Source organism: Megalopta genalis, chromosome 2, assembly GCF_051020955.1.
Source record: "Megalopta genalis isolate 19385.01 chromosome 2, iyMegGena1_principal, whole genome shotgun sequence".
Classification (NCBI taxonomy): domain Eukaryota; kingdom Metazoa; phylum Arthropoda; class Insecta; order Hymenoptera; family Halictidae; genus Megalopta; species Megalopta genalis.
This window is the reverse complement of record NC_135014.1, coordinates 13,586,236-13,612,542: the sequence shown is the minus strand read 5'-3', so window position 1 is coordinate 13,612,542 and position 26,307 is coordinate 13,586,236. Positions and strand designations below refer to the sequence as shown.

The following is a 26,307-nucleotide window of genomic DNA, read 5'->3' as shown; positions in this document are numbered from 1 at the left end:
TGAAAAATTTCACAAATAAAGCTATAACTGATTCTAAGAATACTCTGTTATGATTTTCTCAAAATGGTCCGTCGTTCGAGTGTTGAAAACATCGTTCGTCGGATAAACTCTAATTTTCTAATTAATATTTTTGAGCAATAGGAAACCCAAAGTTGAGCTAGCACAGGTACATATCAAGCTGCTTCGTGTGAAAAGGATGGAACACTCGATGAAATCGAAGAAGCTCGAAGACGCGGAAGAGTAAGAAGGACAAGTTGACTCGTTCGGGGAAGTTAACAGGTTAATACGTGCCGGTTCCGCGGGCGAAATCGATAAGCGACCAGAAGCCGTGGAAAAACGATTCCGTTAGCGTGACAGATGTCTTTGGATCTCGGCTGGAAACGAGGTCATGCCGGCAATGAGTCGAGGCGATTGTTATTCCGGCAAGGTGACGATCTCGTGCCGTTCCGGGACGGGATTTTAAGAAACGAGAAGAAAGGAAGACAGAACTGTCCAGCGAATCGATCCGTATTAAATGTATCTCTCGTAGTCCGCGCTCTCGTTTCGCGAGCTTGTAATGAACCGCGACGATCCAATTAAAAGGCGCGCCTGAAATGTGTTGCCCCGGGCCGAACGATTTAATCGAAACACCGATAATGCACCGCGTCTCGCTCGCTCGCTCTCGTTCATTCGTTCCGATAGGAGACAAACACCAATAAATTGTGTTTGCTCGATTCCGCGGAAATGCCGCTGGCTCGAGGCGGAACGTTAAGTCAGCTTAGGAGATCGTGCCGCGATTACGCCGAATCGTTATTAAGCGTTCCAAGCGCTATGCCGCCAACAGCGCTATCTCACCAGCCACGTGAATGCAATTGCTCGAGCATCGATCAATTAAAATGCTTTAAAATATCTATTAAACCGCGAACCCTCCGAATCCAGAAACAACAGCTGCAACGAAGATTCATTTCTTGCAGCGTTCCTTCAGCCGTTGCGGTACGTAGTTGAACATGAAACGAGTTTCGAAGTCAAGGTCCAATCGTTTTATTCCTGCATTAATAAATGCGATTCTCACGCGCGACGAAAACGTTTCAAGAAATTAATTAATCAACTCCTCGGTCACGCAGCACCGTTTCATTATTCTGCTCGTGCGAACGGAAGGGATTAGCATACTCCAAAAAATTCGATGCGACAGTTTTTCGAACGGTACCCCGGGTAGAACGATTACATTTTGCACATTTAATTGATATTTCTGAATGAAAAAATTATCAGGCCTGCTTCGCTGTTTAATCTTTGATGTTTGATAACGTTTATCCAGAGAAGTTGGCCAGTTTTTGACAGAAAAATTTCTCTGAGATCACGTTTTAGCCCGTTAACCGGGAATGACGAAATATGTATTTCGGTTCTCAGGAAGACAAACCTAATGGACTCTTTCCGTCATGGAAATTTTTCAAAATAATATACGGAGCGAATTATGCTTTACGTTATTCTCACGCACTGAAACATAGCGTGAACATTTGGTAACACTTCGAATTTGCACAGTTTAGCTTCGAGCACTACCATAACGATCTTTTCTATGTCATATACTAAGGGCGTATACTTGTGGCAAATATTACAATAACACTCGTTTAAAATTAGATCTTAAAGATCTTGTCGTTATTTCGATAAACTAATATAAAAACAGTTGCTTTTAGTGCTTTATCAATCGAATGTTAACACATTACCCTGCGCGTCACAGATCGAGCTTTACTCACGTTTCACGGGGGAAACTCGGCGAATTTTGAAAAAATCCGCTTTTTAAAAAACATTTAATAACTGCAAAACCGACAGTAAGATTTCGATAAAAAGTATATATAATAGGAATTTCTAAGATTTCGGAGAAGGATTCTTTTAAATATATAACGAAATTAAAAATAAAAATTAAACTTTTTAAAAAAAGTATCAATACCTCTCCCGCACATAGTGTGTTGAAAACATCGTCGACCGGCAATTTTACAACGTCTGGTCATAAGAACGCGAGTTAATTCGTGACCGATCATCAGTCTGTTAACATAGCCTTCACTTTCTGATCGAACACGGACGAAAGTATCAACTATCGGACGAAAGCGTGCCGTACATTTCCGGAGCGACGAGTTCAATTCCCGAGCAATTAACGAAACACGAAGAAGACGCTTACGTGTGTTCTGCGGGACGAAGACCACGGTCGGCGTTTCCATTTCGATCATGAGGCAGCGTATCGAACTTTTTCTCCTCGCGGACTGGGGCCGCCGTTCGCGAACACCACCCGAAAATAGATATTGCAAAAAAGTCAAGCGAACCGCGAAAATTCCGCGAGGGTCCGGGCCACCTCGAGATATCCGCCGATTCTCCTTCGGCCGAAACGCTGGCTTCTGAAGCCGAAAGCGAGTGTCGCCTGATAATCGCGGCCCTGTTTAAGAACTCCGGCCCGTGCTCCGGCGATTCCTCCGACAGAGAAACGCGATCGGCCGCGCGGACAAACGCGAATACCGAATGCGCGGCGTGTCGTCGTCCGGCGCGATACGAGCGAAATAATCTCGATCGCGATCGATCGTCTCGATCGCGGTCTCAATACCCCGCCGGATCAGTGGCGCGGGACGGAGCCGCGATTCCTAGGGTTTCGCAGCGCTACAAAAGCGAAAAAACTTCCAATTGGATTACGGCGGAACCGAACCGGGCCGCGCGGCCAGGTTTTCCGGGCAACTCGCGCGGAATGAAAACAGTTGTTGAATGAAAACCGCGGCGGAATCGTGCTCCCGGGAGTCGCAGGGAGCTGATTGATAAGGTCGGAGGGCTGCGATCGATCGCCGGGGCTAAACGATACGGCTGTTCGAGCCGGCTCTTTAAAGCCCTTTGTTCGCCAGGACACGTTCCGGCGCACAGGACCGCGGATATCTTCTTCTAGTCGGCGGATGTTGAGAAGTGGTCTTAAATGTAATGCTTCTGATCGCAAGACCAAGGACTTTGCGCAAAATAAAAATCGTCTGTATTAATTTCAAGATGCAGACGCTGCATAGACGTTTCTTTCTTTCTATTATTATCTTATTAAGCTGCGAACAATACAATAGTATTTTAACATTCTTTAGATGTCTTTATTGTTTTGTATTTGATCGGGTCAATTCCATCGTAAATGCATAAAATTCGCAGTCTACTGATCACTATAATGCTTCGCATTAGTAGCGTTTCAAATTGCATAATTTTTTCTGTCTATAGAATTTGTTTTCACGATGTTCTTTTTCGATAAATACGTAAATCCTATATGCTGCAGTTCAATTAACGTATTCACTTAAATTTTTTGAAATTGTAAATTGCGCAGTTTTCCCTTGTAATCACAGATATGCGGACAGAACTTCTCCCGGAATCTGTAGTTAGGCTCATTTAAAAATATTATTGAAAATGCTTCTAATCAGAACCTTGACAGTGGAAATCGAGAGAGAGTCCAAGAAATTGCCGCTGGAAATTGAGAGGACTCGAAGAATCGCCGGTGATGTCATGAGATAGTCCAAGGAATTTCTTATAATGTAAGTTCAAGGAATCGCGAGTGGATGTCACCGCGTGAGTCCAGGTAATAGCTGGCAGATATTACCGCGAGAGTAAAAAAAATCGCCGGTGGATGTTTATGCGAGTATCCAAGGAATTGCCGGCAAAAAGATCGGAATCGCGAGTAGATGTAATTGCGAGTGTCCACGGAATTGCCGGCAGATATTACCGCCAGAGTGAAAAAAATCGCTGGCGGATGTTCATACGATTATTCAAGGAATTGCCAGCAAAAAATCGCGGGGTACAAGGAATCGCCGAGAGATATAATCGCGAGAGTCCAAGGAATTGCCGGTAGATGTCAACGCGTGAGACGGAGAAATCGCCGGTAGATGTCTACGCGGAGCTAAGGGAATCGCCGTTGATATCAACGTGAGAGTCGAAGAGATCGCTGATGATGTCAACACGAGAGTTCAAGGAATCGCGAGTGGATGTCACCGCGAGAGTCCAAGAGAGTCGAAGAAATCGCCGGGATCGTTAATACGCGAATATCGAAGGAGTCGGCAGCAAAGTATCGCAGACGATGACAACACAAAAATCGAAGGACTTGCCAGAGCAATCGCAGATCCGTGAACACGCGCGCGAAGAACACACGAGGAGGCTCGTCCACGCTCGTGGGAACGATCGACCGAGATATGCCTCGGCGTGTTTACACGACGAATACAGAAAGTGTACTAAAATCTTGACGAGAGTCGACTCGCGCCGTTCACGATCGGCTGCCGGCCTCTCGGAGCCTCTCGCGTGTTTCACGTGCCGGCGAAGAAGCACACGACTGTTCCGAGGCGCGAGACAATTATAATGTTAAACGCACCGGTGTATAGCCCGGCTCTTGGCCCTCCTCCTTTCCTTTCTTCCTTTCTTTCGATTATACGGTCGCCGGCGCCGCGCCGCGCCGTGCTCCGACGGAGATAGATGCTCTTTCACTTCTCGCCTGCCGGCTCTGCCGATCGGAAATCGAATCACCGCAATCCGAGCCACGCACGACACGATCGGCGCACTCGATCGCGATTCTCCTTTTTTTCGTGACCGGGCGTGTCTCTGGTTCGCGAACCGATCAACGGTTCTACTTCGCGTTTCCGGAATTCGCGAGCATCGATCTGCGCTCGAACAAGTTATTCGATTTTCAGGAGGGCGACGACAAAGTTCAACGAGGATTCTGAATTTGGCAATTACGGTTACAATTACAGTTATGATCACAGTTGCATTTGAAACTTTCTAATTAATTAAAATTTCTAATCGAATTTCTATTAAAAACATAAGAAAACTAAATTTTTAATTACGAAATTAATTTTCTATTACTCTAGAAGTCTATTACAATTCAAATTTATAATAAAAATTCTTTATAATCAAATTATATTATATTTATATTATAATATATATAAGTTTCTGTTAAAAGTTATTTCGATTTAAATATATGTACAATGAATATTCATTATAATAAAATATTATATTAAACATTTATTATAATTTCGTGTGTTGCCAGTTGTGCATACAGTCGCAGATGCTGCGAGCAACTTGGAATTGCAATTTACAGTCACTTGATTACTAGATTCTAGATTGCTAGATTCAATTCCCAATCAATTGAAAAACATTTTTATACCGATGTCGTATCTTACTTGGACGCACGCCGCTACTAATCGAAGTTGTCTCCTCGGTTGGAATTGTTCTTAGAATCGAAACAGTCCGAGGACACAATTGTAAACAAAGTTGGAGCCATGCACGGAAATGCGACCCGACGTATCGCAGTTGCGATTGCACCGTGGAATTGCGGTCGCGTTTGCGGGGAAAGGGGACCGCGGAATACATCGGAATTTTCAGTCGCAATTGCAGTTGTGTTCGTGCTCGGTATTGCGATCGCGGGACGCGCCAGGAATCTTAGTTACAGTACGTTTGGAGTCGCAATGACCCTGGCGCTTGACCGCGATCGTAAATGCCATTTTTCAAATGTTAATATTACTGTGCGATCGATATCTCGATGGTCTTATCGATCAGTTATCAATGTCAAACAGATAAGAACGCCATGTAACAGGAATATGCGCGAAGACGCCAGAGATGCTGTTAACCCCTTAAGTGAAAATGACCGAGTCTCGCGGGCAAGCAGTTTCTGTGCCAAATGAGAGTTCGACGGGCGCCACATGACGAAAAATTATGATATTTACATCTTTTCTTGACGTTTTTTACTCTCTAAAATGGTGTCATTATAATTACAATGAATTACCAGAAAGTAAAAGATATCAACAAGGAATTAGTTTGTAAATTTTGTTGGCAATGATTTCGGTTACGTTAGGAATTTTTGACATAACGTCATTGTAACTTAATAAAAAGGATATTTTTCAATTTTTTTTAAATTACAACAATTTTGTAAAAACTGATAGTTGCAAAATTCAGAGAGGAACATAAAAATTAGAAAATAAAACTATTATTTATTAAAACTATTGAGAAAACATTTTTTCCGAGGATATTAAAAATGATACCGTATCCACATTTATATAAATATGTTAAATAAAAACAGAAATGCTTTTAGTTTTATTTGGCGATAACTTATCGCGTAGAGTTGCGCTAAATTAAATTGCCTGCACACGCACGTTTCTTTGGAAATAAATCGCGAGGCAAGGGGTTAAATAGATTGCTATTCATTCAACGGCAGCTCCGAGGTCACACAAATGAATGTACAATAAGCTATGTTTGGAATGCGTCGCAAACAAACGATCCAACCGGTCGATCCAAACGATCCAAACTATTTCCGTTCATGAATAAAAATTGAGCGGTATTTGTGTGTTACGGGTTCGCCGGAAGGGTGACTTGTACCTTTCTTCCGCCAGGAAACGAACGAGTGCGCCGTTTGAAAAGAAAGCGAAAAGACGGTCGAGCAAGATGTTACAGTTGCCGTTATTGCGTTACTTCTAAACCTAGTATGTGCGAGGGCAGATATGATTTCACCGACTCGTGTGGAATAATAGTTTAATGTTTCATGTGCCGAAGGAAACGAGCCTAGCTGGAGAGCACCGTATGACTTGGCCAGCGAAACATGCGACAGAAATATTATTGCTAAAATAATCGGTTGTATTTTCTACGCATTTCATATAATCCAAAATGTGCAGGGACGATCATCTGACGATTGAACCGAATTATTTGATACCGTAGAATCGATAATCGCTATGGTTGCCAATGCTCCGATACTCCGTCCAGAATTTTGTATCATTTCCATTGCATACGTGCCCCCACGGAGCAGCCAAAGAATGCACTTGAAATAAACAGGAAGACGAGAGAGATCCTATCTCTCTCTCTCTCTCTCAGAGACCGTTTGTTTTGATTTCTCTTCCGTTTAACTCGAGCTGGCAATCTACGCCGTGTTATTTAGACCACCGTGCCCTGTCGAATAAGTGCCGGCGATATATAAGTAAGAGAAAACATAACTAGCTTACAATTTACGGCGAACCGACGAACGAGAATAAAAACCATAATTCACGGCGAACCAATCGGTTCTATAAGAGGGTCAACGGCACGAAAATCTACGAACGTCAAATTCAAATTGCCCAACCCAACGCGTCGCGAGACGTAATCTGTGTGCCGTAATGTTCTAATCAAAGCTTACACAGTGAAAAGAATAGTTTGTCATGACACGTTGACGTTTCACGTGTTCTTAATCTATTACGACAACACGAGTGCCATATAGTATTTTCAAGAAAATTATCTACTGTCACAAACCAGGTAGAAAGAAACTGAGAAACGAATGCGGTATGTGTATGTGACATAAAAACGATGGAAAAATGGAATTTCGAACGATACAAAGCGACGAGATTTGAATGGTTTCGAGTTTAAACAACGCATTTGTCGGTTATGAAATGAGGAAAATGCTATGACACGATCGAAATTGTTCAATTAAAGGTGCACAGGTATCGTTTCATGGGATAGGTTGGTAGGTTAGGTTGGCTGTCGTATTGACCGGGCAGACACGGCGCTGTGTATTGACGCAAAAATTTGGCGCCTTCAAAATGGTCGTCATTCGCCGCCCGTGGGATTTCCACGACGATCGCGAGCCGAAACTGGAGACTGATCGTTTACTCACCACTTCGCTGCATCGTTCCGGTGGATCGTTACGACGACTCATTAAACATAACTCTGTCGACCGAACAACGTGAGACGAGAATCAGCGAGCCACCGCCGACGTATCCATTGACGCGACACCAGTACCCTTGTCAACGCAACCGTGTGCACTCGTGCTACAACACAGCGACGGTCCTTCCGTCTGGCAAGCGTTTTCAAACGATCTCGAAGAGGCTTGAGCAGAAATCGAGACATGCGTGCGCAGGAACACGGTTATGTCAACGGTCCGGCGACGGTACCGCGGAGCAACGACATTCCATAAACAACTCGATCACCACTGGGGGACCGAACCGCCGCGAAACCATTCAAATACCAAGATTCGATCTAACCGCTAACTGTTCGCCGTTCAAATGTTGTGATACATACATACTGATGTTTCATACGATCGAGACTTCTCCGTCGAACGAACGACGTTGAATCTGCCACAGACACTGATGTTCGAAATTCAAGCACGATACTTCACGGTCAAAGCCCGATCGAATCGATGATTTTTTAAAATTTGAATTTCTTTTAGAAACGCCACAGTTTGTACTGTCGTAAATAAAAATCTTGAATACGAGCTCGAGACCAAATTTGAAAATCGTTTTCTCCTGTACATTTTTCAAAATTATGTTTATCTTTTATTTTTATTATTTTCTGAGATTTTGTACTATTTCCACGAAATATGAACGATAATGTTAACAATACTAACAGTAAGAGATTTTAAAAAATGTTCACTATCATGTCTTAAATTTTCTTGTTCCCTTGAATATGTCTGCTTTTTCGACTTCTCACGGTATTCTAACCCTATTACATTTGTAATGATTTTATGTTGTCATTTTATATAATGTTATGCACCATTTTGTGTGACTACATTATTTTAAATATCAAATTGAAAAAAGAAATTCCGCGCTTAAAACAATAAGTACGGAACACTGTACCTTGGAAGCATAGGAATATTTGACTATGTTCAGATAGGAACTATAGTCTTTGGATGTTGGACATAATGGTTCATGTGAATGTACGTAAACAGTAAGGTAATGCAGACAAGTAGAGTAATATTTCTTAAATTAACACTGATCTTAATGATCATTCCTGAATTAAACATGGCAGGAGCTGTTAAGATACGGAAGCTCGATATTGTAAATGCAACAAGGAAACATAGTGCTACTTTGTTCTTCTTTCATGGTTCAGGTAAGATGTTTTGAGGTCGCTATTTTTAAATTAATTGAGATAAAACGATCTATAGACTGATTTTAGGATCTTCTGGGGATGATACGAAACAATGGATCGACATATTGCTCAAGGATGAGTTAAAGTTTCCACACATAAAAATTGTTTACCCAACTGCACCGGCTCAACCTTATACACCCCTTCATGGAGTGGTAATTGGGTCATGAAATTTGAACAAGTAATTTGGCTATAATTCGTATAAAAGAATTATTATTCCAGCTTAGCAATGTGTGGTTCGATCGCAAGAGTATAGATATAAATGCAGCCGAGCAATTAGAATCTATTGATCTGATGTGTAAAAATGTAGTGGAATTGATGGATGCAGAAGTTTCCAAAGGAATCCCTTATGAAAATATTGCAGTTTCTGGTTTCTCCATGGGCGGTGCATTGTCAATGTATTTAGCATACAAATATAAAACATCTATAGCTGGTTGCGCCGCCATGTCCAGCTTCCTTAACAGAAACTCAACAGTATACGAGGTTTACATGTCACAAAATTAACATTCCATACTCTTTATTCTCGAATAACAATAACATAATTTCTCTTTCAGTATTTAAAAGCAAATCCAGGAAGAACACCACCCCTCTTACAATATCATGGCACGAGAGATGCATTGGTATCGGTACAATGGGGAGAAGAATCTTATAACAATTTAACAAAGCTTGGTGTCAAAGGTCAGTTCAGACTATTGGATGGTCGGCACCACGAATTAACAGCATTCGAATTAAAATCGTTTAAAAACTGGATTTTAGACATTTTGCCAGAAAAATAAGATGTCTATTTATGTGTACATATGTAGTAATAAGAAATTTTGTATACTTGTTTTTTTGATCAGAAAGAGTGATTAACATCATAAATAAATCGTACCTTTTTACTTCCTTTCACTAATTATAAGTCATGTTTGAAGAAGATACAGTTACGTTATCGCGTTATCATATTACAAACAAAAGTGACGTAGTAACGATAGTGATATCTGTATTAAGATTATGCTCTGGAAGTTTGTCTTGCATGCTGAACAGCGTACGGTTGGTATGGCACGTATACATAGCATCGTTCTTTGCGATTGTTAACAATCTCGAGAAAAATCAATCTCTGTTTAATTTCGTACTTATTCGTCTAAACAATCTTCGTTACAATGCTGTTACAATATTATGAAGTAAATCGCTCCGAATCATCTGTAATTACTTCGTTGCGTGTACATGACCGGTTTAACAGGTTCATCAGACGATTTCCCGACCGCAAACGCCTATATGAACACAAGTAAGTTGATAATGATCCGGTGCAATTTAATTTAATGGTTAAAACTGCAATTTATAAATGCATTGGAGATCGATAATGCGAAGGAATTTATTTATCTATCCAGGTAAGCGAAATATAGAAAGGTAAACATCGGCTGAGGGTGAAAACGATGCGAACGACGAGTATACTCGTCGTCATCGGTTAACAGGTTAACGAAGAGTGGGGATTAAGAACCAGCAGAGCTACGGCGGAGGGGATCAGAACAAGGAAGGGGTGAAAGAAGTAGTGATGGTCGCTTTCATCCTGTGCACAGGGGTGGGAAAAATAAAAGAAGCGCCACCGACGAGGCCATCGACGAATCGCGTTGGTCAGTGTCTCGAGGGGCTGTGGGGAGACCGCTGCACCCTGCGAACTGCAGCGAATTTCGAGGGTAGTCGCACATTTGACACACTGGCCTCCTAAACCTTATGGTACCCCACACGTTAACGAGAGCGTGCGACGATAGTATCGAGTGACGGTGCCGTAATCAGTATTTCCCGTAAAGGAAATCGAACAAGACGAACGAAAGAGAAGTTTCAGTTAAAAATATCGGTGAAGCATTTCTTCAGAATCGATACCCGGAATGGAGATTCAACGCAGCTGACGCGACGATAGCGAAGAAAGTCTCCGCGAACGCGATATTGTGATCAATCGATATTAATCCCGAAGGAGTTGTTGACTATCGTCATCGACCACGACGTCAGCTAAATTCATTTCGTGAACGATGTCTGGCCGTTCGGTCGCGATTGAACTCCGTGGAACGGGCCAAGCTGTTCGGAGGGGTATCGCGTGAACACACAATGCACCGATATCGATAGTAAATAATATGGCGCGGCTTCATCTGCAGTCGGTGACGTCAAAGTCACGAAATTCGAGGGGATGCCAGTGATTTGATACGGAGACGACCCGTTCAACGATGCTCCGCGTTAACGAGCCCAATAGACGAACCACCGTGCGACACCGTTGACAATTGCAACTTGCAATTTGCGATTCAAGGAGATACGTACATTTACTTGTAAGTAAATTGCCGACTAAATGAGAGTTATATATATCGTATGTAAGAACGTATAACAAGCAGAACGTATATAGGATACATAACCGATGAGAAATTAGATACATGCCTGACGCAAAATACATGTATACGACGTTGTCAAGTGTTCCGCAAAGTTTATAGGACCGTTAACGGTTCTATTGTTAATTAAATACTGCATTGCGTCTAATCACGTCGGAACGGTAAGAGAAACAAAGCGACGGGGGAGGAGGGAACGGTAACAGGGTCGGAGGAATTAATGTTCTGTCATAATAATAGATCTCGAGGAGGTGGAACAAAGGCGGTCGTTGAGAGAGGAGACTCGCCGAAGGGACAAATAAAGAAACGTATTGAGCCGGTGGCACAAGGAGGTCCCCTGTTGCGAAATTGAGTCGTCGAAGGCGAAAACCAACGGGTTGGCGTAAAGAGGGGAGACATTTGAAATGGGTCAAGAGTGTCTTCGCGATGACGGTGCACGTCGTTCGACCTCGAGCCCGTCTCCTCGCGGATTGATCCTCCTGCGGACTTCTCCCAAGGATCATTAACGAAAAGGGAGTACCTACACGGGGGCCATTGTTGTCGGCGACACCGTTGATTATTTACGATGTCATTAACGGCGCGACGCGGGACTTGTTGAGTTCCTATTAATCGCGGGAGAGACGCGGTAGGAACAGAGAGAAATGGGATCACCGGCGAAACGAGATCGCGCCATTTTTAATTCGGTTGCCGGTTTATTGGTTCCCGGGATATAAGGCTTGGATGGGCATCGCGTGATGCGACGCGTTACACGCGACGACTGTCAATGTGATCGCGTCACGTTTCGAAACCGTTGAGAGAAGGGTTATCCGTTTCTCGGGGTACGAGAGGACTTTCTGCATACATGGTTTTTGGGACGCGCAAGGTATCGGAAGCAACGACCACGACGGGCACCACTTGGCTCTACAACATCACCACCCAAGGTATATAAACAAAACGATTTGTGCACGGTAGTCCGCGTTATGCATCCACAGCAAAATATTATTCTTCGATCATCGGTTGGTCAAATGACCAGCTTGACAATATTCCACTGTTATTGAAATTATAAGTTAAAATTGTGTTAAGTGCTAACAGATCATGATACGTAAAAAATATTTTTAATATTCTCTAGCATTTCGAACTTGCTTTAGGTATAAATAGATTATGGATTTGTATACATATAGTAAACGCTGCAATTCCGTGTTGTGCATTCACAAGGAAATAGTTAAAAATAATGTTCCGCTTGCGTTATCGATTAATTCAGATAAAAAGATTGATCAGCAAATGAAGTAAACAACGCACAGATTTTTTCTAACTAATCTATGCAATGGTCGCCGAACGGAATTCAAAGACCAGCGATTAAATGCACGGCCTTCACAGTTTTCGAAAAATCGCTGACCTACTAGTACCAATTACAATACGACAGGATTACCGCATTCCTCTACTTTCACCTTGCCTTTCTTCCGAGCGGAGAACAAAATTTATTCTATTAGCATAAGAGAGAGCGATGCCCGAAACTAACACTCACTTTCATGGGCGGAATGTCAGTGTGATCTTTGGGATACGCGGGACAAGTGAAACAGTGATAATGGAGATGTACGAAGAGTAAGCTGAAACCAGACTTAGAAAACTTCATCATCACTGGACTAGTGCCAGGAGCACGTACGTTAGTGTTGCCATGTGCTCCGCATTGCGGATCGAAAGATTTTATTGCTCACGAGAAACGACTCGGTGTTGTCGCGAAAACGCACGATCTAAATGTGTCTTAAACAAGTTTCAATGTTCGCCCGTTAACTGCCGATTAAATTCGTCTTGAGTTTACGAGAAACTGTGGAGGCTTTTGTTTATGTGAAACCATTAATTTTGGGAATTGCTACTCTCTCTCTCTCTCTCTTTTTTTGCCGCTGTAACAATAAACGATCAATTGAGGACCACTGCTGTTAACTATATTTAAACAAATATTGCACAGCCATTAAAGTGACGAAGTAATGAAAATGTGATTGAGAAAACCCCTAGGAACGCAGAAGGATTGGTTGTAGAACCCAATGTGTTCCTGTATGTAGAACAAGCATACTAATCATTAATAAACTTCTGCCTATTTCAACTACAAAACCACTGCAAAAAAATTGAGACTTGTATCAATAAATTATAAAACTGTTTTGGAACTGTAATTATAAGAATGCAGAGGGTTCGACCGTAGAACCCAACGTATTTCTGTGTCGAAAGTGTCCTGATACAATCCATTGTCCCGCCTAGACACAGACTGATGGACTCGAACGACGTTCCAGGCGAGATGAGCAGCAGTGGAGGGTTAGGGTTCGGCGTCGGCGTCGGCGTCGGTGTCGCTGGTGGGCCAACCCTCGCAGCCGCTCAACAAGGCCAAGGGGTGGCCGCCCTGCTGGTGATGCTGGCGGTTCTCTGCTTCATTTTCGCGTACTGCTGCTGGGGAGCACCGTTCTGCAGATCTCTGTGCAGACGATACTGTTGCTGTCGTCTCGAAGATCCCGAGCCTGACTCCAGATTCGGCAACAGCGATCAGGCGATGGTTGCAACGCCGACGATCATCCTCTTGCCGCACGGTAGGATGCTCGTTGTGGACGGCACAATCTTCACGCAGTTCCAAACCGATCCCACTGGTGAGAGTGCAACTGGATACTAGCCCTTGTCCCTAAGCGGAGACCCTGGGGGTCCAGGATATTCCCACTCTTAGCATACCGAGATCACGTTATCAAACCTCCAGAGGCTTTCAATGTTTCCTCCGAAAACTTTGATCAGAACAATTTAATCCGACTTTTGTCTATCATAGTTGATAACAAGACATAGTAAAGTATGTGTGTAACAGTTAACATATGGTGAACTATGCTAAGGGTGAACCCCTTTGGTACTGTGACGGTACCTACACGGTTGCATCATGCCAGGTGAAGATGCACCGGCAAAAATAGTATGCATATGCAAACTCTGAACAATACTGATGCGCGTTTGTTATCTAAATTATGAACACAGGAAACTGTTTTCAGGGGTAGTAGAGAAAACACAACGTCCTTATTACATCGCGCGCGCGGATGAATTTTTAAAATCAATTTTCTCGCAACTGGAGCTCCGTGTTAAGCGATTTCGTTTTATATGTTTGACCTGCTTTTCGAGAAGTCGTTCCTTTCCGGTTCAAGGCCACTTACATGCTTCTCCAACCCCCGCACATATTAGCTCCTTGCATGTACCTACAAAGAGAGACGAGCACGCAAGGAATCGTGAAATCGAATATGCGAATACTTTCTTAAAACGATTGTAATTGGGTTGGACATGTTATTGCACTCCAATTTCTAATAAATGTTCAACCCCCTCAAATATGCTATAAATGCACGATCATATCCGCGATGTACCGATAATAAGTTATCAATGCTCGTCATTTAACAGGTTTAGACTTGGTGGAGCTTGGTGACAGCGTCCTCCGTGCACAGAGAAATCCACGAAGTATAAACCGACATCAGCTACAGAACAGTCAGGGCAGTATATTAGAGATGGACGCTGAGACGCCCAGTAAAGATAGTCTAGGGTCTATAGGCTGTTTTCCACCCCCGACGTACGAGAGTATCTATGGAAAGGAGGAATCGGATATGCCGCCATCGTACTCCGACATTTTATTGCACAGGTACATTCTAGAGACTTCAATGAGTCTCTAAATCAGGCATCAGAAATAGGAATTTCCTTTCAAAGCCAAGTCGTCGAAACTTTGACGTCAGATGCTGTGGTTAATCTTAAAAGATAGATTCTATAAAACATTTCTTGAATTAATCTTGGTCGCAGGTTCGCCAATCTTCCACACGACATAGACATGCATAATTATTGCCACGACGGCAAAGAGGAGATCGAGATGCAGAGTTTGGATGGTTGCCCCCATATTCTCCGCAATCCCATGGACGCGATAGCGTACCCCTATATGACGAACTTCTCCAGCCAGAGTTTCCCGCGCAGGACCGTCTCCAGGAATCCATCGATTATCAGCAACCCGCTGGACAGCTACTACGTGGACAACGAACTGGAATTGTACCGAATGGCGCAGGGGATGGTGCCTCGTGTCTTCAGCAACGCAAACTTCGAGGCGTTGAGGGCTTACCAGCACGAGACCTCGTTCCACATAGTCAACGGAAACGGGGGTCAGCAACGAGAGGGCGAGACGTTGCCTGAAAATGGCAACTATTGCGCCACTACCGACAACTCTGTCCGAAACAACGAAAGAATAAGTATGAACGGCTCCGAAGAGGTGCCCAGAGGCGCAGTCCCGGCGAACGAGGTAATGAACACTAGAAATTTAGCTAGAAGCTTGTCGAGGATCAGCCAGGAGAGCAGGAACAATGTGGAAAACGCGCAAAGGGATGTTCACAGCCAGCCCTCGCAAAGGTGCAACGAGACTGATAGGTCCAGGTCACAGGTAGATCAAGAGGAACCATCTAGTCACAGGAGTATACACTTTGAGAGTCAGGAGGTAAACGAATCAAACTGCAACAACGAATCTAATCCGGCAGGATATTATATTAGAAGTAGGAGCTCCGACGATGCCGGCAGGTCGCAGGCAGTGGAGACAGAGTCCAATTATTCTGACGAGGAGACCAGGAATTTTGGAGCCCTCGCGGACATCCGCGAAAGTCGCGTGTAACGTAAGATCTAGAGATTTAGAAAGTATATTTTATTTCAAAGTTGCGCGAGAAACAGTGATCGACACGAGAGAGACTCGGACTAGTTTATTATCATAGTCTGTTCTTGGAAAAAGGAGACCTGTATTATCTCTTCTTCATGGTTGTCCAATCCACCATAATCACTGAAGATTGATCATTGTGGGATAGACGGCCATTAGTTGCCTTGGGTCTCCTCTTTGAAAAACAGACTGAAATAATTGGACTCTGAGGAAAAATACACTGGTGCTTATATCGATTCATCCTCTAAATTACGCGTTCCAATGGAAAACGACGCGACGGTAGAATTCATGACTGAATTGAATTGCTGTTGATTTAAGCATCTAATAAAGGAATTAGAGAATATTTTAATCGGTTGTTACACTAGTTGTGATACTTCGAGAAGAGCGTGTAACAAAATATACACATGAAGTAATTTTAAGTTTGACGCTACATTAAACGCAACCACCTAACAGAATCATGGATTATAGTACGACCGAGGTTCTAAACATAATTTTATATACGAAAAATGTACAATCAATTTAATTGTGGCACAATAATCGAAGGGAAATGATAAGATGATGTTAGGTCAGTCCGTCCAAGGGTTAATCTACACACTAGATTCAGTATATGTATATTAAGAAAATAATCACCATAAGTCGAGTTAAATATTTTGTACATGTTATTAGTGGATCATGCTAGAACCTATTTATTATATATTTGTTTTCTGTATTATTTTACTATGGGAGGCGGCATGATGAACATACGAGAATAGCACAAGATGCTTATAATTTGTATTTGTACATGTTTGTTAAAACGGTAACCTGACGATATCATTAAAAGTGACAAAGACAAGACAAATAAAAATAAGATGTGTATAGAATAACTGTTGGACAAATCAAGTCCTATGTACAGACTATGTATATGTATGTCACCATATCCCGAAATTGAATTTGAATTTGATTATTCCAAAGCTGTGGCTTGAGTACATAAAATATATGTTGTGTCATTTTACGGGAAAAAAATCTTATGGCACTATTCTTCAGCCATGATCACGTGGCATAAATAAATTAACAATAGAAATTAACGTTAGATAGGATCATATATGCGTTATAAACATATGATAAATTATATGAAAAATGATACATTGTACACATTATTATTACTGTTGTTGAGTAGCTCAAAATCGGATATAAATTAAAATATTTAATATGAAATCGATGTTCTTTTTTTTCGTGCCATACTAAATTTTTGAATGAGAAAAGGCTATCATTTTCTAAATTTAAAACTGTAATTTTACTCAATTTTAATGTTATACTTAATAACAATTGCATCGTTACAAGATGAAAAATATCTTACATTTTTATATAATTTAATTATCACTGTCCATATCTTCTGGCGCCGATGAGTCCTCGTCCTCGTTATTTTTACGGTCCCAATCTTTTAACTTCGTTCCCATTACGAAATCGTCCCTCAAAACGTTCCACGTTTCTTTCTCCTTTAAAAGTTTAATTTTTATTGATGACTATTCATATTAATTTATGAATAAATGAGCTAGAAAACATAATATATTTACCTTCTGTTGTTCTTCATCCTTCACATCATTATCTACGCTAATACTTTTGCTTCCACCCATAAGAACATCCAAGAACGAATTCTTATCAATGCGTTTAAGTACTTGCTCCCGTTTTCTTTCTAATGGACCAGCCTCTGCTAACTTTTTCTTAATTTCACCCTGCTGTTGTTTTACAGCATTGAACAATTGTACCACGCCTCTGTAAAAAATTAAAATAACTTTAATGACTGAAAACAGAGTATAATATAATAATAACTCAAAATAAAATATAATTACTTTGTTGCTATTTTCTGCAACATTCTTTCACGCTCCCTGTCTGTTATGCTGGGTTTCACTCTGATACCTAAATGATCTTTTCTTTTTTCTTTTACTTGTTTCGATGGCTTTTCTGCAGTACTATTGACATCGTCTAGATTCTCAGATTTCATTTCCCCATCTACTTTCTCAATATCAAAACTTAGTGCTTCGCTTTTGTCCTGTTTTATAACATCACATAGCTTCTTAGCTTTGGACAATACTATGGTTTTTTTGCGCTTTGGTTTCTTCGTCCTCAAAATCTTTTGCATAGCATCTGCCCAACTGGGATTCCCATCAACTTTGTGAGTATTGGTTTCTTCTTCCTCGGATTCTGTTTCTCTGAATCCGTTTCCAGCACCTTCCAATTCTTGTGTTTCTGATTCCATGGTGTCATCACTGCTATCTTGTCCACTGTCATCACTGTCTTCTCGTAATTCAACTACAATTACAGAAATATATGTAAATGCATTAAATATCATAAAAATATATGGCTAACAATAATGAATTCTTTATGTCAATGGCAATCATAGCTGCATACAATATACTAAAATAAAGTCTATTTCTTATTATATTTTCCATTTTGTTTCCATTGTGTTATATTGAAATTTATGTCACCAACAGGTAAAACTCTAAAATTAAGAACATCTTTAACCTGTGTCTAAAATATCTCTATCGAAGAGGTTAAGTAAATAAACGTAACATTATCTTTTAAAGATAGAATATTAGTAAAATGAATTTGATTTCCTACCTTGTGGTTTTTTCGGGGATTTTCCGAGTTTAACTGATGTGTCTAGTGCAATCATTTTTTATTAAAATATAAACGATATAAACAAACATCAACAACTTATGGTAAGAGGAATTACCAACAAGTGATCACATGTGCTGCCTGCCTTCATTCGAATAAACCTAAAACGATTATAATTATATGATTTTTGTAATCTTATTAGATTATTCGTTTAATTACTCTGAAATGGTAGCATGCAATAATAAACATTAGTGTTTTAAGATTTTTACAAATATTTTATTTCTTTTAAAACGTGATTGCATCTCCAACTTCTGCAAGTTTTTTTCTTCTCTAAGAGCAAGCGCTTGTATCCCTACCATTTTACTATGCATCCAATCCGCATTGAATCTCGTCGTAGCATTGAATCGTCAACCAATTAGAACAAAATAATTTCTGTACTCATTTTCGACTGTTTAGTAAGCTGCAACACAGAGTCGAGTAGAACGGATAGATAGAACGAATAGATGCAGTACACGATAGAATTTTTAGTGATGCATGAAATGAATATTTTTAATAAATATGAATGTTTTAAAACTTTTTCTTCATTTTTAAAATATAAATTCGGAAATTTTATACGTGAGGTTTTATTTCTCAACTGTAATTGTTGTTACAATTAACACTAAGATATGTTCGAACTACTGTATTTAGTCTATGGTTAAGAGTGGTACATGAAAGGATATTTATAACTTATGAAATTAAGAATTCGATAGTCGAATTTATAGATATTTTCTATTAAACGGATTTTTACGTAGCTCTTAGCCCAAGTCGGTAATTCAGACCCTGAGAAAAAAAGCGTTACGTGCAGTGTCTGCACGTATTCTAAGTCTATGCCTCGTCTGTAGATCTACAATATCTACATATGAGTAATTTATAATTATAGACGAGTACATCATGTGTGGAACAGGCCCCTAAACGATCTTCGAGAATTCGCCAAAAAATTGAACTACTTTTAGATAAGCTGTACATTTTCTTAACAATTTTATACAATTTCTTAAATAATTTAATTCTTTCTTGTTTTTCTTCAGTGTTCAAAGTCACATCGACTTTTTGGTTATTAATAATTTTCATTATAAAATTTAAAGCTGCACGATAAAAAAAGTAACAGCACAAAAACAAAATTTGTAATTACAAAAATATGTAAATTGCTCCCTTTGATCAAATACTGAAGAAGCGAATGCGGAGAGATAACGTCAAAAGTTTGGGAAATTACCATTGTTTATTAATTCTGTATACAATGTATGATCGTGAAAGATAATATAGGATGTCACAGAATGGATCCTTATCAAACACAGTCCAGTTTGCCCGTTTATGTCACGGGCATGAGCGTTAAATGGTTAAAAGCAGCAGCCTTTGTATAATCTCGTTGATTTGTTTTGCTAGCTGAAGTATCTGTGATGTCACGGATCCAAGGTCACCAGGCTGGTCAGCGGTCAGTGTGTTTGCAGTTTCATAAAATTTCTGAACAAAGGCGAGATCGTCGCATTTGCGTTCGATCGGTCGAGGTGTTCGGACATTTTCAAATCGTGTTCCACGTTTAACATTAAACTTCTGTTTTCTCTTACATTATATTCGAGAAACTAGGCAGCGATTACTTTTCCTAATTATCAATTTTTCAAGATCTACGCCGGCGTTTTATCTTGGATAAATTTCCGCAGTGCGGCGACACACTCAACGAAGCAAAATGTTGAGTGAGTAACGACGTTCTAGATTCGTTTGAAACGTTTCACATACGTACAAATTTCATTATTAGTAAACAATAATATTGTGAAAATGTTATGTTTCCTTATTTCATGGAGTACGTGATTAATTCACGTACAAAAGGAACGTTCAAGGTCTTCCTGTCTGTATTATTTTTTTTTTCAATGATGGAGCGAAACCGGCTCCGGGACAATGGCTAGGGTAGTTCGAATGAAATTGAACAGAATATTTCTGTAACAAAATATATTTTACATAAATTATTTATGAACATTGTATTTTTTCTAATAATCTTACAAAATATTATTAGGTGATTTCAAACAATTTGTTGGTTCGTAAATAAAATTACTTTATATAGTTCGTATAACAAAATTAATGTGAAACCAACAAACATCTAAGTACAAATTGACAGTGGATTTATATTGTCCCAAAGAATTGAATTTACTGTGCGAATTAAGGGTTAATTCAAATGAAGTTACACTAAAGGATTACCATATTCATAATTCTTTCTTTCCCAGAATTGACACTTTTGTTGCTGGTCTGTGCTGTGGCCACAGCTCAGGATTGTGATGTGAATAAAGATCAATGCGCTGCTACCACTTCGGCTCCTTTCGATCAGGATAAGGATTGGAACTCTGCAAACACGATATATGATTTTCATGCTAAAGATATTCATGGCAACGATGTGTCGCTAGACAAATACCGTGGTCATGTATGCATAATAGTTAATGTTGCCAGTAACTGTGGGCTGACAGACTCAAACTACAAGGAACTGGTGCATTTATACGAAAAGTACAGTGAGAAAGAGGGCTTAAGAATCTTAGCGTTCCCCTCCAATCAATTTGCGAACCAGGAACCAGGCAGTGCGGAGCAAATTCTAGATTTTATCAAACAATACAATGTCAAATTTGATGTCTTTGAGAAGATCGACGTCAATGGGGACAATGCGCATCCATTGTGGAAATGGCTGAAGACTCAGAAAGAAGGTTTCATAATTAATGCCATCAAGTGGAACTTCACCAAGTTCATCGTTGACAAGGAGGGCAAAGTTGTCTCCAGATATGCACCGCAAAAGGAACCTCTTGAAATGGAGGAAGAACTGAAGAAATACTTTTAAGCGTCTCGAGATCCTTGCATGCTTACAGTCTTAGCAAGTAACGCATTTAATACTCGATGCTATAACTGTTAGAAGAACAAATCTAAGAACGATAACACTGTTTTATTGCCTACAATACGTACATTCGTGTGGTTGGAAAGTCGTCTATGTATACAACAGTCTGATGTAGAATAAGTCTCCTTTCCCTTTGTTTCATTTCGATGTAGTTATTTACTTGTGGCCAATAAATATATTTCTCTACCTTTAACAATAACGTGTCTTGATTGAACGAATGAACAAATTCGACGTGCTACGTCTCGTTTATTATATATATATCGATCTCTAAACAGATGTAAATGTGAACTGTACAAAAAAACACAGCTGGGTTTATCGACGCCCATCGGGGTTTCTTAATCACGACTTAATTAATTAACATTAAATACAGAGAACAGGCGTATCAATTCTTAACAGTACAATATAGTATCTTATCACCTAATGCGATCATTGTAGCCAGATCGGAATTAGCGATCCCCGAGAATCACTTTCTCATAAATAGGTCTCTTCCGGCCTTTTCTGACTCAATTGCACAGCGTTGTCTCGGAAAAATAATATGTTGCTTATTGAGAAAATTTCGTTGCTGATATGTTTACCTTTAATTATATAGAGATATTCTCCAAGTTCTCTAACTCCATTTACAAATGTATATTGATTTCCATAGATAAACGTACGTATAAGAATAAAGTTATTTAATTTTTGATAAAAATTTTAAGACGATTGTGGCTGATGACAATGGTAACAAAGATTTCAAAGCTCGTGTGTTTAGTTCAACACTCCATTACAAATGAAGAAAAACGAAATAAGAGATGTTTGTTTTCTTCTTACGTATGCGTAAATATCTGTGACCTATTTATAATCACCATGGCGAGTTCAGTGACCAGGGAATCGATTCCGAGCCAACTGCAGCGTCGCATGATACCGCTATTTACAAAATTTAATACAATTCCACTGGCAGGAATGAAAGGCGAGACAATTATCAATGATTCCTCATCGTCCGGACGTTAAGGCAGTACATTCGATCTTCTGACGATTCAAGGCACTTCGTTCATTCTTTAGGCTCTAAGGAGCTGAGACTCAAGGTCGGGGTCCGCGAGAGTTTCATCGCTTTCTTCCGGTATCCGAACGTCTTCCGGTCTCGCATAAATAAATACAGTTTCAATAAATTACAGGACCTCAAGCGGACTCCTTGACGGTGCTGTTGTTGATGGTGGCCATCTCGTGCTCTAGGTTCTTGTTCCTACCGTTGGACATCGCCACGGGATCCTCACAAGTCTGCAAACATCATGCAAAAACCATTAGCTACCGTTATCTCATTGATTCGAAAAATCTGTTATTCGAGGATATTTTACTTTTTTAATCTAACTGTTTTTTTTGTTGAGATTATCACTTGGCTTGACACCTAGCCGATTCCGGATCACTTGGAATCCATTTACTCTACTACAAGGATCATTGGTAGATCGAGAATTTTCATGCAAACACGAATTTTTTATTTCACATAAAAGGAACTTGGTTCTTTCATCAGAGTTTGATTAAAGACAAAATGAAATGGACGCAATGTACTTTTCAGAAAAGCATAAAATCCTGTTAACGTTATTCGTGCTCGTCAAAATTTTCACACACATTTTTTTATTTTAAAATGATTAAAATTATCAAGACTCTTTCACAGGAAATGATTGAATAAATTTCTCAATTCAAGTAGATACTGTAATAAAAATAGCGAATAGTCTCAATAATTTGTTTCTTGTCATTCTGATAAAAAAAGCTCGGTAGGTTTAGTGTCGAACAGTTAATTTAAATATGGTCTATTATACTCTAGACGCTACTTTCTGTTAACGAAAGATACATTTAAAATACCTAATCTAGCCAAAATTAATTCAGTATTGGCCCATTCAGTTGCTGTTTCATCGTTCGACGGTTAACAGAACATTTCTAAACTTCTTTCTGGTAAAACCCGATTAATTGACTCGTTTTTCTTAACAGAAGTTCGCGCGAAAATTGCAGAAGCCGAAGAGACGGAAATTTCCCAGCGCATGGGTCGTAATTGGACAGCAGTTTCAATAAACGGATCAGTTTAACGTATTAATACAATAAGAGTGAATTACCCATAGTCTCTTGTTGTAATTCTACCTTGTAGGAAGGATTGTCGTAGGCGGATGTGGTTTTACGTGGGGATATGTCGGCTTTGCTGCTGGTCCGCCTTTTCATCAGCATCATGAGCAGTATCAAGGTCGAGAGGATCGCGAGGGACGCGACGATCGCCACGACCACCAGCGGACCATAATAATCGCCTTCGTGGAGAGGCACCGAAGCCAATTTCCCTGCTGCGAGTACAATCAACAATTCAAACAACTTAGCAACAATTTCGACAGTCAAAGTGTGACCGCATTCGTTCGTATTCAGGTGAAAGAAATTTCAAGTTCGAAGAATTTAGATCTTCTCCGAACTTATCTCACCTATTAACCCCTTGCACTCGAGTGACGAGTGCCACAATTGTATTATCACGCTCCAAAATAATATTTACATTATTAAATTTGCTTATATTTTAATAAACTGTCTAAATAGGTTCAATTTTATATATGTATAACTTGCAATAAATCATATAAAATGGTAACATCGTAGGTCGGAAAAATTATTTTGGATTTAGAGTTAAAATGGGGCTTCGAGTGCACAAAGGGTTAATCGATCTCTTTTCGTTTCAGAAGTTTGCACAGGATCGTAGGATCTAAGCAAAGATAGCTGTCCTGCAAAATGATGGTTTGTAAAGAGGATTGCCCACCTTGCTGAGAGATCGTGGCAGGTAAAAGGACGCCAGGCTTGGTAACGAAGTCCTGCACGTTGCTTTTCTTTATCCTGCCGTTGGTCAGATACACCTCGAGCCACAATCGGTACCTGGTCCCCGGCTTCAGGTCGCTGATCACCGTCTTCGGATGCGAATCCCGTTTGGCGATTTTGAACGTGCTAGTATCCTCTTTGCCACTGTCGCTTTGGTAGATCGCCCTGTAGATGTTCACGTACTTGTCTTCTGGATAGGGCACACCGCTCCAGGTCACCTCCACGTCCGTCGACTTGATCGTCTTGATCTCCACCCTGACCTCGAACGAGTACGGGTCCGGTTCCATCGATGTCGTCACATGGACCTGTAAGAGCAGTCGTTTAAATCTCAACAATCGAGGACTTTCATGCTACGACTAGGCAAGTCCACCTTTTAGTAGAATTGCACTCGTTCACTCTTGCCGTACTTTGACGAACCAGACTCCTGATGGAGATTTCTACTAATAACCTGTTAACCCTTGTCATCGGTATTTAAAATTTAAGCATTCAAAAAGAAATGTGGAAACACGATAAATTGTATAAAATTTTTTTTTCTGCTAAGAAATTATTGCAATTGAAAAACTTCTAATCATTGTAACTGCGAAGAAAATGGTACGGCAAGGTTGAAGCGTCTCCAATTATAAAGAATAATAGCCCGCTTAAAACAGATCTCATAGAGATGTTCTAATAAACTTTTGTAGACAGCAGAGACTCCTTGCGAAACCAAGAAAGATTGACAGAAGAGATGAACGAACCGTCTGCTCGCTGACGAGCTCCGTTAGTTGTCCCGGGAACGGCACGAAGAAGATGCCGACCTCGTACGTCGTGGCTGGCTTCAGGTTCTCGATCACGAAGTTGGTGACCGCCCTGTGGATCAAAGGTGTGCCAGAGTAGACCTTGCCATCTAGCTGCTTGTAACGCAGCTGAACGCCGTCGATGAACTGTAGCTCGTACTCGGTGAACTTCTTCCACATCACGTTGATCCAGGTGGAGTTCGTTTCGGTGACTTTCAGCTCGGCGTCGATCGGAATTTGCGGCGGCAAGGTCACTACCTCTGCTCGTTTCTCGAGGGTTCTCACGGTGTAGATCTTGCTGGTGGGACTGTTGGCCAGGTCCTTCAGCTTCACCGTGATCTTCACCTTGTAGTCCGTCGACGGCTTCAGGTCGCCTAACTCGAATTCTAGCTGGGGTGTCGCGATCAGATCGTTCGGCGGCGCGAACACCTGAGACTTCCAGGTGGAGACGTCGTTGTTCCTGAAGAGAAAGCACGTTTTACCAGACCGTTGAGTTAGAAAAGTAGGATCGATCCTTAATCCTTTAGTGCCGAACAACGATATATCGTTGCCGGATACATTTGGGAGAAGTTTAACTCCGAATATAAGTTTTTCTCCTAAGCGTGATCTTTTATGAATTTTCTAATGATTATTTCGCACAAGATTTTCATGTCTTTCTTCTCGAACCTCGCGAAATTACATCAGCCTGGCCTAGCTTTTTTCGCTCGGATACCTATAACATATTTGGCCGGCACTAAAAGGGTTAGCCTGCACCGCATTTTCCCGTCAGAACACTTTGTAAGCGGTCACGTGAGATTTGCAACACGGGTGAACGCGAGACAATACAGAGTACGAGAATCTAAGACGCCGTTGATAACAGATTTTTGAGAAGCAGTTTTTGCTAACAAATTGCTATGAGAAAGGGTTGAAACAATTGGAAAGAATTATTTTTTCCTATCGTACGATACAATTGTCTGACATACGTTTTATCGTTGGTGTATCGTAGCTCGACGCGACCATGAAGTCCCACCAGAACTTGCGGCACAGTGAAGACGAGGCGAACGGTTTTTTCATCGAGAGCTTCGAGCATTTGCACGGAGACCTCGTCCGACGAAGACGCAACTGGAAATCCAGGAATGCCGCCAGGTAATGGGAAACCTGGTGGGATATTGTGATCCATACCTGAACATTAAATCTACGATTAACGTTTTCCTCCACATTATGGCTGACGAAACGGGTGGCTGATAAATCTATCTAGAAATCGTGGATGTCGCTTCAACGGTAATATAGGGAGACTGCTACCTAAATCTTTATACTATCGCTCGATCAGCGTAAGAAGTACCGTCCGAAGACTTGAATTTCAAATCTGGGACC

At 40.8% G+C, this 26,307-nt stretch overlaps 6 protein-coding genes across 11 annotated transcripts in view; 3 read left to right on the top strand and 3 right to left on the bottom strand.

Moving 5' to 3' along the window:
- The window catches only part of pnut (septin 7-like protein pnut), a 72,937-nt gene extending 65,139 nt beyond the window's left edge, over nucleotides 1–7,798 (bottom strand). Inside the window, exon 1 of the mRNA XM_033468200.2 lies at nucleotides 7,601–7,798. Coding sequence (XP_033324091.1) covers nucleotides 7,601–7,642 — 42 coding nt within the window. The 5' untranslated portion in view covers nucleotides 7,643–7,798. The remainder of the gene's footprint in view (nucleotides 1–7,600) is intronic.
- A 322-nt stretch (nucleotides 7,799–8,120) lies between these two features.
- Nucleotides 8,121–9,712, top strand: LOC117219233 (lysophospholipase-like protein 1). The gene is made up of 4 exons (XM_033468208.2): nucleotides 8,121–8,811; nucleotides 8,878–9,002; nucleotides 9,070–9,330; nucleotides 9,402–9,712. The coding sequence occupies exons 1-4, from the start codon at nucleotides 8,637–8,639 to the stop codon at nucleotides 9,621–9,623; spliced, it is 783 nt and encodes a 260-aa protein (XP_033324099.2). The 5' UTR covers nucleotides 8,121–8,636; the 3' UTR covers nucleotides 9,624–9,712.
- Nucleotides 9,713–10,428: 716 nt separating this feature from the next.
- On the top strand, nucleotides 10,429–17,061 carry LOC117219229 (uncharacterized). Of its 3 annotated transcripts, none has more exons than XM_033468203.2 (6): nucleotides 10,429–11,144; nucleotides 11,219–11,362; nucleotides 11,439–12,118; nucleotides 13,463–13,810; nucleotides 14,589–14,823; nucleotides 14,979–17,061. In XM_033468203.2, exons 3-6 carry the CDS (start codon nucleotides 12,040–12,042, stop codon nucleotides 15,826–15,828), a joined length of 1,512 nt encoding a protein of 503 aa, XP_033324094.2. In that variant the 5' UTR covers nucleotides 10,429–11,144; nucleotides 11,219–11,362; nucleotides 11,439–12,039; the 3' UTR covers nucleotides 15,829–17,061. The 3 variants fall into 3 exon arrangements, with proteins under 3 accessions (XP_033324094.2, XP_076374681.1, XP_033324095.1); XM_033468204.2 differs by having other exon boundaries at nucleotides 10,430–11,144; nucleotides 13,431–13,810; XM_076518566.1 differs by having other exon boundaries at nucleotides 10,429–11,362.
- A 72-nt stretch (nucleotides 17,062–17,133) lies between these two features.
- On the bottom strand, nucleotides 17,134–18,757 carry LOC117219232 (RRP15-like protein). The gene is made up of 4 exons (XM_033468206.2): nucleotides 18,466–18,757; nucleotides 17,697–18,156; nucleotides 17,421–17,619; nucleotides 17,134–17,342 (listed from the first exon to the last, which is right to left on the bottom strand). The coding sequence occupies exons 1-4, from the start codon at nucleotides 18,518–18,520 to the stop codon at nucleotides 17,217–17,219; spliced, it is 840 nt and encodes a 279-aa protein (XP_033324097.1). The 5' UTR covers nucleotides 18,521–18,757; the 3' UTR covers nucleotides 17,134–17,216.
- A 1,166-nt stretch (nucleotides 18,758–19,923) lies between these two features.
- On the top strand, nucleotides 19,924–21,566 carry LOC117219236 (uncharacterized). Its single transcript, XM_033468213.2, has 2 exons — nucleotides 19,924–20,189; nucleotides 20,715–21,566. Exons 1-2 carry the CDS (start codon nucleotides 20,183–20,185, stop codon nucleotides 21,311–21,313), a joined length of 606 nt encoding a protein of 201 aa, XP_033324104.1. The 5' UTR covers nucleotides 19,924–20,182; the 3' UTR covers nucleotides 21,314–21,566.
- The window catches only part of sas (stranded at second), a 35,352-nt gene continuing 30,441 nt past the window's right edge, over nucleotides 21,397–26,307 (bottom strand). For 3 of the 4 annotated variants that reach the window (XM_033468209.2, XM_033468210.2, XM_033468212.2), the window contains exons 9-13: nucleotides 25,917–26,115; nucleotides 24,916–25,414; nucleotides 24,126–24,486; nucleotides 23,477–23,670; nucleotides 21,397–22,621 (exon numbers count right to left, since the gene is read on the bottom strand). In XM_033468209.2, the coding sequence (XP_033324100.2) occupies nucleotides 22,523–22,621; nucleotides 23,477–23,670; nucleotides 24,126–24,486; nucleotides 24,916–25,414; nucleotides 25,917–26,115 (1,352 nt within the window). In that variant the 3' untranslated portion in view covers nucleotides 21,397–22,522. Of the gene's footprint in view, nucleotides 22,622–23,451; nucleotides 23,671–24,125; nucleotides 24,487–24,915; nucleotides 25,415–25,916; nucleotides 26,116–26,307 lie in introns of all 4 variants that reach the window. The other variant, XM_033468211.2, reaches the window with a different exon arrangement.